Raw genomic sequence first — 12,705 nt, forward strand, 5'->3', positions numbered from 1 at the left:
GATATAGGTGCTTATCTTTCTGCTGTGCAATCATAGCTGTCATCATCAAACATACCTCAAAGAACAATGTAGCTGCAAGACTTCTAGCCATTGCATCTGCACTCCAGACAGTAGAAAGGAGAAAGGTTCCTCTTAGTCGATGGAACTACTTTAACAACCCTTCCTGGAAGTTCCACACATCATGCACATTTATTTCTCTTTGACAGAGCACAGTAGCACCCCCATATTTATCTGGCAATGCCAAATATTTAACAATAACATCTGAACTAGTTCAATTTTGTGTGTGTGCAGTTTTACCTCTGTTCTTATGTAAGGGAGCAAATTGATTTCACCTATTGCAATATCCCAATTTTTGGGTGGTGGCTTTCTGGAATGCAATGTTCATAAGATTCTGGGATCTCATCTAGGGTCAAATTGATTAGTAATGTCTGGCATTGGTGGGACAAACAGGAGGAGGTATTTCAGTATTTTACACTCAGATCCTAGATTTTATAGATGAGGAAAATAAAATAATGTGATTGTGCATGAAAACTTAATTTCTCTTCAATAGAGTTTGCATTTTACTCTTTCTAAAGCAAAGACAATACCCCAAGAAAAACTTAAATTATAGCTTTCAGAAGGACATGTTCTCTTCTTTACGGCACCTGTTTTTCAAGTTCCTATTTGTATTCTGACCTAGCACTAAACAGATTTTCTGTAGCCCTGATCTTTTTCTCCATGCAACATAAAAGTGCCTGACCATATGGGTTTCGCCAGGTATTTGGGAGGCACCATCACCAATCCCTTCTTATTATTATTGTTGTTTGGTGATTTAAAGATGATGGACTATAGCATAGAGGTGATATGACCTAAGAGGATATTTGATTAATTGTTGCTGCTTCTCTTTCACTTCCTTCTTGACAGTGTCTATTGGAAACAGGTGTTTTCATCTTACTAATTCCCTATTGCATCATTAGAAAAAAAAAAAAAGGGCTTACTTTAGGTTTTTAATAGCCCTGTTAGCACATCTTTCTCACCTAATTGTATCCGTCTAAACAGCCAAAGTGCTAAACCTCACAGTGTTAACATATGTCCACTTGGAAAGTTTGGTTTAGTGCCAAAGACAAGATCTCAGTTCTTAGATAAATACAGAGAACCTTATTAGCCAGATACTCTGAAGAGTGTCTTTTTAAGAAGCTTTTATGGTTTTCTAAGACCAGACTACCTGCTTGCTTTGTGATCCTTAGTAGGTTGTATTAGCTATTATCAAATGAAAAATAGTCATTCTCAGAGGCAATTTCACTCCTCAGGGGACATTTAGCATTGTCTGGAGACATTTTTGATTGTCACAACAGGGAGTGGAAGAGAGAGATGCTACTGGCATCTGGTAGGTAGAGGCCAGAAAAAGTTGCTGCACATCCTAGGAAGCTAGGACAGCTCCCATGACAAAGGAATATGCAGCCCAGTTGTCAATAACACTGAGGTTGAAAAACCTTGGTGTAGGCATTTCACCCAATAATTAATACAATAAACAAAAATTTAAACTATTGGGTAATTAAATAAATTTTGAGGATGAATCTGTTTCTTCTATTCAAAGATCTTGCCCAAAGATAAACACATTTAGAATAACTGGTAAATCCATGTGTAGCTATAAATTATTTCAAGGTGGATTTTTGTCTTTGTGTTATAACTGCCAAATCATAGCTCTTGAAGTGTAAGCTTTTAAAATTTTGTTATTGCAATACTATTTTCACAGATACTTTTAACAGTCTCCCAACATAGTGAATTACAAAGAGACAAGCAAGTAATCATTTGAGGGAGAGGGGTGGTTCAATACCAGAGTGTGCCAGGTGTGAGGGCCCATGTCACATGTGCAAAGGAACTCTGGAACACCAGAGTTTCCAAGGCAATAACTATTTGAAACATGCAAGTCTATTTTTTAGGTTTCTGTGATTTGCATCTCTCTGTATGTGATCCTGATCAAAGATTCTCAACCCCTCATTGCCCATTAGAATCACCTAGAGGGCTTTTAAAACTACCCATTTCTGGACCCCCCCATTTCCCCTAGAAATTTTAATTTAATTGTTCTGGGATAGGACCTGGGCATACGTATTTTTTGAAAGCTCTCTTGGGGACTCTAAAGTGCATCCAGGGTTGAGAACCACTGACGTAGATAGACTGGATTCTTTGTATGAATAAGGGCACTAATCTTCTCCCTCAGTTCTTAGTGAATGTTGTGATTAATACTGGGAACTCTGCACTGTTTGAAGTCAAGAGCAGATACCTCCTAATGTCTGCTCTTTTCATAAGGTTTTTACATCTGTCTCTCCAACTCTGGCCTTTAGTAGTCATTCATTTCTTCACAGTAGCTTGTGCTGTGATACCCTGTTAAGTGAACATATGTTGAACTTTTAAGTAAATAAATTAGCAATTCCAGAAAAAAAAAAAGAGCTGCTTTGTTAAAGGTGTAACTTTTTGAATGTATAGTGCTTCTTTTGCCACAGTCAAAAGAATTTCAAAAGCACAAAATAGAGCAACCTTCATAGAAAACAGGGCAGAATTTTTTTTTTTTTTTACAATTAGAATATTTTTTTGTAAGAAAGTAATGGAACATTTTTCTATTAATTATGGCTAATATATACCACAATGTGAGGTGTACTTTTAAAAACAATGTATTTATGAACTTGGTCAACAAAAAATAAAGTGAACAATCCCATTTATTACTGGGTAAGAGACATGAACAGAACCTTCTCTGATGAAGATAGATGAATGGCTAGCAAACATTTGAAAAAATGCTCATCACCCCTAATCATCAGAGAAATGCAAATCATAACCACCCAGTTGAGAATAACTTACATCACAAAGTCCCAAAGTTGCAGATGCTGGCACTGATGTGGAGAGAAGGGAACACTTTCACACTGTTAGTGGGACTACAAATTGATACAGCCTGTTTGGAGAGAAGTATGGAGAATTCTCAAAGAACTCAGATTAGACCTCTGATTTGATCCCACAATCCCATTCCTAGGCATCTACCCAGAAGAAAAAAAATCATTTTATCACAAGGACATTTGCACTGGATTGTTTATCGCAGCTCAATTTACAATCGCTAAGATACAGAGACAACCTAAACGCCCACCAACCCAGCAAACTTGTATATGTATACTACAGAATACAATTCAGCCATTAAAAAAGATGGAGACTTTATATCTTTTATATTAACCTGGATGGAATTGAAGCATATTCTTCTTAGTAAAGTATCACAACAGTGAAAAAGCAAGTATCCAATGTATTGAATACTAATTTGAAGCTAGTAGATGGTCTAATCCATACCCACATAAGATAAAACTCAATTAAATCCAAGTTGGGGGAGGGTTCAGAGGGGGGAGGGAAGTGGGCATTGGTGTGCTCTCACTTAATGGGCACAATGTAAGGGTATATGGCACACCTCCTGGTGCAAGACACAACTTCTTAAGGGACTTCTGCCTAACAAATGAAAATATTGTAACCTAATTGTTTGCACCCTCACATTAACCTGAAATTAAAAGCGAAAACAATGTATTCACTCTCCGCTTTTACAGAGAGGTACTCAGTGTACCTGTTGAGTATACAGTGATTATAGATGGATTTGGTTAAGTGTGTATTTTTCACCCTTTACTTTTTATGTAGTAATAAAAAAAAAGTTAAAAGCTTGAAACAATCCTGGTGATTTTATGCTGTTGCATTTACAACTGTAAATTTAGATGGCATTTTTGCTTCAAAAATTCTGAACATTCAGTAGCTATTGAACTCTACTTAGAAGCTTAAAAAGATGGCTAATGTAAAAATGGGGTATATACCATAGTTCCCAGCAAAGGCTGGGTTTCCATTATGATGGATTAAAAATCCTTGAACTATTTCTTTTAATTGTCAAGTGATCCAAAAGAGGTGGCTTCCTTAGTACTCTGTATTAGGAAAGAAAAACCCTGCACCTTCTTAGCACCTGTTCCTTTAATACGTACATACACAGGCCTTCCTACTATTTGTCTTGTACTCTTATCAGTGCTACTCAAAGAACTGACTGGACCATGAACTCCTGGTACCTGGTGCAAATATAAAAATGGCAAGTGAATGATTAGGAACCTTTATAATATTTTGACATTGCCATGGCATTTTTATTGTATTTATGAAAGAATCAATCTACAGTTGATTAAGGGGAGAAACAACCTGGCCCCTCACTGCAGTTGAGGAGCTCTGTCCTACATAGATAATTCCTGCATCTTCTTTAGCTCTCTATTTAGCTAAAGTGTCACTTTCCCAGGAAGCCTTTTCTGACTGCTCATGCTCCAGTCAATCCTCTCTCTCATCATCATCAGTTTTACATGTGTCAGGTTTTGTTCATGTTTGCTCCCCTTAGTAGATATAACCTCCATGAAGGCATGGACTAGCTCTGATTTTCCTTGTAGTTGCATTTCCGGTGCTTGGCATATTGTAGGTACTTAACAAATGTCTGTTGAGTGAATGATCATCTCCGTGTTCTTTTCCCATCTAGATTCATGGGTGATTCCTTGCCTTTCTCAACCTATCGAAACTCTTACTTCTGGTCTTGCTTCCCTTGCTTCCCTTGATGGGCTGTACTGAGGACAGAATGAGTGGTGGGCATAGATGCAATTCCTACCTGCAGACACCTTACTGGCTTCCTAGCTGTGTCCCCCTACAGCGCCTCAAGAAGTTAGGAACATTTTCTTGCTCTTGTAATAGAATATCAATTATCCCAGCCAGTTTGAACTACCACATTTTTTCAGTTTAGTGGAATCTAAAAGAACATTTAATTACATAAGAAATGAGAAGTTGTAATTTAAATATAATTTCATCTGCTTTTTAAAAAAGATGACTAATAATTTGTTATCTTGGGAGTTGATGAAGGAGCAAGAGCCCTTTGAACTCTTCCTGCATCTACTCAGTGAGTTATCATTTTTAGAATTAATGATTTTAAAAATTCTTACAGAAAGATTCCTTGATGATCTACAGACTTCATAGTTTCTTATTCTTAGAAATTGGGAGAAAATTTGTAATTTAAAATAGAATTAGATATCAAATCCCCAACAGAAAAAATATTATAGGATAGGACATCACAGTCACATCAGAGCTGATGAGTTTGGTGCATGTTATTATTGTCTCCATTCTGCGCTAATTGTGTTTTTGTTGGGGGGGGTGTCATTTAGATGGAACATCGCCATCGAAAGAAAGACACCCCAGTGCAGGCCAGCAGTCACCACCTCTTCGTCCAGATGAAGAGCCTCATGTGTTCCAACCTGGGTGAGGAGCTGGAGGTCATCTTCTCGCTCTTTGACAGTAAAGAGAATCGACCCATCAGGTACTGCATGTGGAGCTAGGACTAGAATTTCTTAATGTGAGAGTGGTGGATTTTTTTGACTGGCAAGCTTTAAGATCCCGTACGCTTTTACTTTATCAGCTTTTATTTTCTCACCTGATGCTCTGAGTTTCCAAGCTGTCTATTCTCTGGATATTTCTGTAAGGGCTAAATGGGATGATGCATGCAAATTTCTCTGAAAAATTCAAAAGACCTATGGGATCATAATAATTGATATTAATGGAAATAACACATTGATATCAAGTCTGATATTTGCTTTAGTTCTTTGGTACTGATAATGCAAGGAAGGTATTGTTTTTTAGAGTCTGAATTAGCTTATCAATGTTAATATACTGTAACTTTCAAATTCTCCGTTAACAGTTATCATATCTGGATCAAATGAAATCAAAAGATAGCTAAATCCTTGAAATTCTTCCACAGAAGCTTCAGAGCTGTGAAGTAATAAACAGTTTCCCCCCTCCCCCCTTTTTTTTTTGCTATCTCAGTTCTCAGAGTTTTACCTGTTGCAGTTTTCTTCTGGCAAGCTTTCAGTATTTATTAATTATTTATTTATATTAAATCTTAACTGTATATAAGTAATGTATTTATGGGGTACAATGTGTTTGATTTTATATACAATTTGGAATGCTTACATCAAACTGGTTAACATAGCGTTCACCTCACTTAATTATTGTATTAAGACATTTATACTCTACGCTTAATAGATTTGACATGCACCCTTGCAAAATGCATCATAGGTGTGGTCCCACTGATTACCCTCCATCCATCAAACCCCCCCCCTTCCCTCCTTCATCCTGGGCTATAGTTGTGTTTTATCTTTCATATGAAAGTGCAGGTGATTATATATTGGTTTTATAATAGTACTGAGTACATTGGATACTTTTTCTACCATTCTTGAGATACTTTACTAAGAAAAATATGTTCCAGCTCCATCCATGTAAACCTAAAAGAGGTAAAGCTTTCAATATTTAGAAAAAGATTTATAGTGGATGATTTTGGTGGTTAGTCAAAAGTCTCAACTCTTGTTAAGATTTTATGTTTTGAATACAAACCATGACAAAATTAAAAATTTTGCTTTTAAATTGAGGATGAAAATTGAATCACACAAATCTCAAATAATGACCAAACTGTACCATGCTGTTAAAAGAATGCTTATCAGGCCAGGTGAGGTGGCTACCACCTATAATCCTAATACTCTGGGGGACCGAAACAGGAGGACTGCTCGAGCTTAGGAGTTCAAGAGCAGCCAGAAGAAGAGCAACACCCTGTCTCCATTAGAAAAGTCAGCCGGGCTGTGCCCGGTACCTATAGTCCCACCTACTTGGAAGGCAGGAGGATTGCTTGAGTTTGCAGTTGCTGTGAGCAAGGCTGAGGCCACTGCACTCTAGTCCAAGTGTCTCTAAAAAAAGCCCAAAAAGAAAACCAAGTTTGCTTATTAAAATAAATGCTAACAACTTTAAGCAATACTGAGTCACATATATTGTTTTATAAACAGAATAATTGTGGAGTATTTTTATTTTGGTAAAATAGATGTCTTTTTCTAGGAAATATGTCTGAAGTTTATTTTTAATGCATTTATGGCTATAAAATACTTGGTGAATTAATTTATATGTTAGTCATTATCTAGTAGTAAGAGTACTTTTTATCTCTTGACAGGGGACCGTGTGTGTAGAATTTGGAAAGTAGTGTTTTTGTGCAACAGGGACAGAATTTATGAGGTGTGGAAATAGCAATGGTAATACGATTTCAAAAATCTGCTTTCTGCATTGCTAGAGGAAATGAATCAGTGTGTTAGAAGACCTTTCCCCCTTCACAAATCAGCACTGCTAAAAAGGGAAGTGGGAAGCATCAGAAACTGATCCAACTTGCAGCTCAGCAGTTACTTCAGCAATATGGAAGATTGTTTAGAGACAAGACCTGCTTCTATATGAAAGTGTGTCTGGTTTGTGGTTAGTTAACAAAATCTTTATGACATTGTATGATATATGGTCTAGTTGATATATTAAACAAGTTATTTGGAATGTAAAAGGGAGAAACGAGGTTACTCTTTTGCTCATTCCTATTAAGCTCAATGTATTGAGGACTACACATTCCTCACTGCCACTAACGTTCAATTTGCATGGATGTAGGATTATATTAACTTAGAATTAATAATTAGCTGGTCTCTGAGTTTTGTCTTATTATAAACATTTTTGAATTTTCTCTAAAACAGTCTATGTTGATATACAGAGTTCCCTTTATTTTATTCCTATTTATTTGGCAAAAGTAAGAAAAATAACCTGAGTGTAGGACCCACCAAAATACAGTCTTTGTGGTCCCCAAGTTCAGCCAGGAGCTGGGTCATTTTATTGGTTTGTCATGTGACTGGGTTTCCACACCTGCCTGCCTCTTGTCTCTTCCTGTCCCCTCCTTTCCCTTCTCCCTCCTCCTGCGTCTCTGCTCTCTCCCCTCTCCCTCACTCTGTAGCCTCTCTCTCCAGATCCTGGCTGATCTGGAATGACCCTGGAAGAAATGAAGTCTGAGTCCCTCTCCCCTGCTCTACTCCCTCTGCTTGGCCATCTGTGACTCTCACCTCTCCAACTCATAAGCACCACGAAGGTGATTGTAAACAAACGAATGAGTCACAGTATATGCTTACTAGATGTTTGGAACAATCTCAGATTGATGTTCTGGATATTTCTGAGGCTTTAGGCAGCATAGTGATTGTTTTCTTTCAGGGAGTGTACAAAACCTTATAATAAGTAGGCTTGTCCCAAACTGCCAGTAACACAGGGCAGTGCCATCATCCCTGTGGGAAAAGGCTGCAGGATGCACAAATCTAAAGACGGGGCTTGAAGGTGACATGGAAGCCCCACTTTTAGTTTTTCCTTTATCTCAGAACCTGTGACAATTCTTGCTTCGTCATTCTGCTGAGTATGAAGGGTTTGCATCTTTTCATAAAAAAAAATTATATGACATGACTTCAAGGCATTGTTATATAGGAACATATATATGAGCATTTTAAAATACCATGTATTCCTCTTTTAAACTTTTCATTGTAGAGCCTTTCAGACATGTTAAAATAGTAGAATATTGTAGGGAACTCTCATGCTCCCACCACCACCTTCAATGACTATCCACTAAGGCCTGATCATCATGTTTTAACCACATCGCTTTTCAGTCTGCCTCTTGGCTCCCAGATTAAGACACACTCCTAACCTGACATCATTTTCAAATGTAAAAAAGAGAGCTTTAAAGAAATTATCACTTGAAAAATTAGTATTTCTTTAACATTATCAGACATCTATTTCCCATAGTATTCAGATTTCCCCCATTGACATATATGTGGATATACTCCCACACACTTTTTTTTTTTTTTTGATCAGTTGTTCAAATCAAGATCCATGTAAGGTTCCATATATTGTGGCTGGTGGAGACATCTTATACGTAACATTTCTGCTATAGCTTCCCTCTTTCTCTTAAATTCTCTATAATTTCTTTGTCATTAGATTTATTTCTTTTTGAGAGTTTAAAGTCTCATTGCAAACAATGAAAATCAGTGGACAAAAGATTGTATAGTTAAGTGAATTGTTAAATAGGATCATTAATGCTGTAATTGATAGGAAATGAAGTAGAGCCTACACATAATCTTCATGGTATTGCTCTGACCACTGATCACAGGATGTTTCCTCATCCAGGTACAGGTGCAAGTGCAGGTGAAAACCTATAGAGTAGTAATTACTCTATAAGACAGATAATGTATTAGGACTTTTTTAAAATATTATTTTTTTACGAAGCAAATAGCCAACATTTATTGAACACTAACTGTCTGCCAGACTTTGTTCTAAATGCTTTATGGTTATTAGCAGCAATTTTGTCAGGTGAGGAAGCCGAGGTACAGGTTAGGTGAAGATGCCTAAACTTTATGTAAGTAGCAGAAAGCAAAGGAGCGCTGCACACCCCCAAAGTCTGGCCCCAAAGCCTGCCCTCTGAGCCTGCTCTCAGCACCCACATCAGCACCCCAACCAGAATTGTTCCTTAAGGGCTTCAGTATTTGGAAATTTCTGTCTCTGAACAGAATTTTATCAACCAGAATTAGAGCTTTAGAGACTGATAGTCTTAATAATAAATCGTTATGAATTATTGATGATAATACTGCAACTAATATAGGGACTCAAATATTCTGTACTATGGAAATTGGGTTTTTAAAATTGAGTCCTTTTCAGAATACTTTAAGAACAGCAAAGTAGCATCAGCTTTTACTATACACTAGAGGTCAAAATCTTTGATTCGTACTCAGAGGTGTCAAATACGAAGGGAGCCAGTATGTGAATATGCTTCCCCGTCTAGTTCACCAGTAAAACTGTGAAGCACATAACACCTCCTCAATACCAGGAAGGGTGTATTTCCTGATAAAAACTTAAATTGTCATTGAAGCTTTGCCATATTTAGAAAGCCCATTAATTTTATCTCAAAACAATTAGTGAACCCGCCTGAAGGTGGCCCAAAATCTTAGGCGGCTGTTGTGTGTTATGAACTTGAAGTGACTATCAGAAAAGAGTCGGGAACGTTCTGACCGCATCCTGCTCACGTACACCCACCCTGTGCCGCGTTTCCACTTTACCTTCCTCTGTTGTTTATGTAACAGCACCGTTCAGAGTCCCCTGAGGGCACGGCTGCATTGAATCAGCAAAAATAACACACTGTTATTTATTTGAGATTTGTACAGTCTTGACACGATTTCTATGAAAAATAATTATGAATTTAAAAAAAAATGAGTTTGCCTAATTAACTTTTGCACAAGTAAAATGTTTTTAGAGAGTATTTATCTGGTTGTAAGTCTATGATTTCCTCATTCCACATGGGTGTAGCTAGGAAAAAGCAGGGAAAGAATTCTCTGCTATCATTTGTAATTTTATTTTATTGCATTCATTTAACAAACACTTATGTAATGCTTACTATGTGCCAGACACTATTCCAAACTCTTTAGACAAAAAAATAACTTACTGACTCCTCTCTATGAGATATTACTATTAATATCCTCATTTTTATAGGAGAGGAAACAGAGGAACAGAGCGATTAATAACATGCCCGGGGTCGTACAGCTGATATGTGGTGGGGCGGGTATTTTAACATACAGTCTATGCAGGAATCAGTTTTCTTAATCACTCTACACCCATTCTCAGTACCTATGCTGTTTCTCTTTTTCATCCAATTTTTGCTTGCCAGTGTGTAGTAAGAGGTCTGTGGAAGATTTATTTTCTTAAGAAAGTGAAGTGGGGGAAACTCGACCTCCTAAGAATTGACAGGAAGGCTTCAGTAATGAGGGAGAGGAGAACCATTGATGGATCAAGGCCCTTTGGGAAGCATCAGGAAACAGACGTGAGTTTGCCAGTGGGAGATTAGCTATGGGCCAGAGAAAGGAAGAAAGAGAAGGGATTGGATGTACACAAACTAAGATGTAGGTGTAGAATGAGTTTGTGTTAATACAGAAACCAAACTACTTAGCATTGATGCTGCCGTGTCTCCTTTAGCTTGCATTGAAATTGCCTGTTGCATTATATGGTGGTAGAAATAGTCAGAGCGTTTATTCTTTCCACATTCTGTGCAGATATGGATATGTATGTTAATTCTTCTCTTTCCTGTGTTGACATGTGCCAATTAATCTACAACAGACTGTAAATGATACGGACCAGAGCAAATGACACAGTTCAGTTGTTGACTGCCTCCCTTATAACTTTCATTACTTTGTTTACTGATGTATTTTAAGGCTTCATTAATTAAAGTTGTAAATTTGTCTTAGGACTAATCTACTACTGTATTTCATTCTCATCAGAGAATATATTTAATAGGACCTGAGTGCCTATGCTTGATACTCGGTTGGTATAGGCCTGCTCGTGCATGCAAGCTGCTGGCACACACTTTTATTGGAGAAAACAGCAGCAGGATTGTACTTCCAGGAAAACCTTATCCTAATGATTAAATACAGAACGGCTTATGCTGGTAATTAAGTACAGATGAGGCTGACTGTCTGCTGGTAACTTACTCATATACTCTTCTAAACTTAGCTATTTTTTCTGTCATCATATAGTTAATGCTTCATTTTCTTTGAAATGGCTTATTTCCATATAAATTTTATTTTGCCTACGATTACCTTCTACTTAGTATATAATTCCAATTCTTTTATTTAAAGAAAAGTTAGGCAGTGAACATCATTGGCGAGGCACAGACTGTTTTTATAAAAAAATATACTGAACTCTGAAATTTATCTGAATATCTCTCCAAGCTCTAAACACATATTTTCCTGTGTCTTGTACATCATTATATGCTCTCTGAGTGGCCAGACTCGGAGTGGCCTGGTTCAGATCCTAGCTTCATCACCTCGGAGCCACGTCACCATTGGCAAGTCGCTTCACGTCTCTTCAGGCTGTTAACGTGTCTGCTAAGTGAGGATAATAACAGGACTTTCCCATGGGGTTCCTTGGGGATTAAATTCTTAGTGGAATACTTGTCACCTGGTAATTGGTTAGTAAATCTTATTATAGTGATGATGATTTAAAAAAAAACAAAGCAGGAAATATACTTTAACATAAACAGAAATGATATGTGGTGGTTACTCTTGAATTCTTAAAGAAATCATATATTCCAAGAAATCACTAATTTTAAAAAGAATTACGTATATAGTTTTAAACACATAGTTATGTAAGATTTAGAAAGACCTGCTATAAGCATGTTAAATGGAATCAGAGGTATGATTTGCTTTAAAATACTTCAGCAAGGCGGGAAAAAGAAAAAGCAGAAAGGAATAGGTAGAGAAATATGACAAATGTAATGGCCGTGGATTCCCCGTGATAGCTTTAGGGGCTTTGGCTTATCTTCTGGTACATAGAGTGTACCACTAATGAATTACCTGCTTAAAATTTATTAATGCTTTCTGCTTATGGGTCATAAAGCAATGAGGGCAGAAATCTTTTTCCGTCTTTTTAAAAGACACTAGTTTGGTTTCATCACTAGCCACTCAATGGTCTGAATTCTGTTCTGCCTAGAACAATATACTTGGGCTTTTATAAACTGACAGTTATATTTCTGTTAAAATATTTGACAAAACTTAAGAGGTGTGTTTTCCTAGTGATCTAGGACATAACACATGCATTATAATAATATTGCCTTTAGAACATGAGGCTTGACTTACATAGAAAGCAAAGCAGACAGCTTTTAGAAGATTAATAAAGATTCTGTGAGAGAAAATACCTTATGCTTATGCAGAATCCTGTGGCTATATAAGGACCACCTTCCTAGAAATGCTAAATATGTATAGGTTTGTCCTGCCCAGAGTGAGGAAATCATGATTCTAAGGAGGCGTATCACCTCTCACC

The 12,705-nt window shown here is 37.1% G+C and overlaps 1 protein-coding gene across 1 annotated transcript in view; it reads left to right on the forward strand.

The window, feature by feature from the left end:
* Positions 1–12,705, forward strand: part of DOCK4 (dedicator of cytokinesis 4) — a 249,780-nt gene that overhangs the window by 24,325 nt on the left and 212,750 nt on the right. Inside the window, exon 7 of the mRNA XM_023513222.1 lies at positions 5,181–5,332. Within this exon, the coding sequence (XP_023368990.1) occupies positions 5,181–5,332 (152 nt within the window). The remainder of the gene's footprint in view (positions 1–5,180; positions 5,333–12,705) is intronic.

This window comes from Otolemur garnettii, unplaced genomic scaffold (genome assembly GCF_000181295.1).
Source record: "Otolemur garnettii isolate 467f Iridium unplaced genomic scaffold, OtoGar3 scaffold00037, whole genome shotgun sequence".
NCBI classification, from domain to species: domain Eukaryota; kingdom Metazoa; phylum Chordata; class Mammalia; order Primates; family Galagidae; genus Otolemur; species Otolemur garnettii.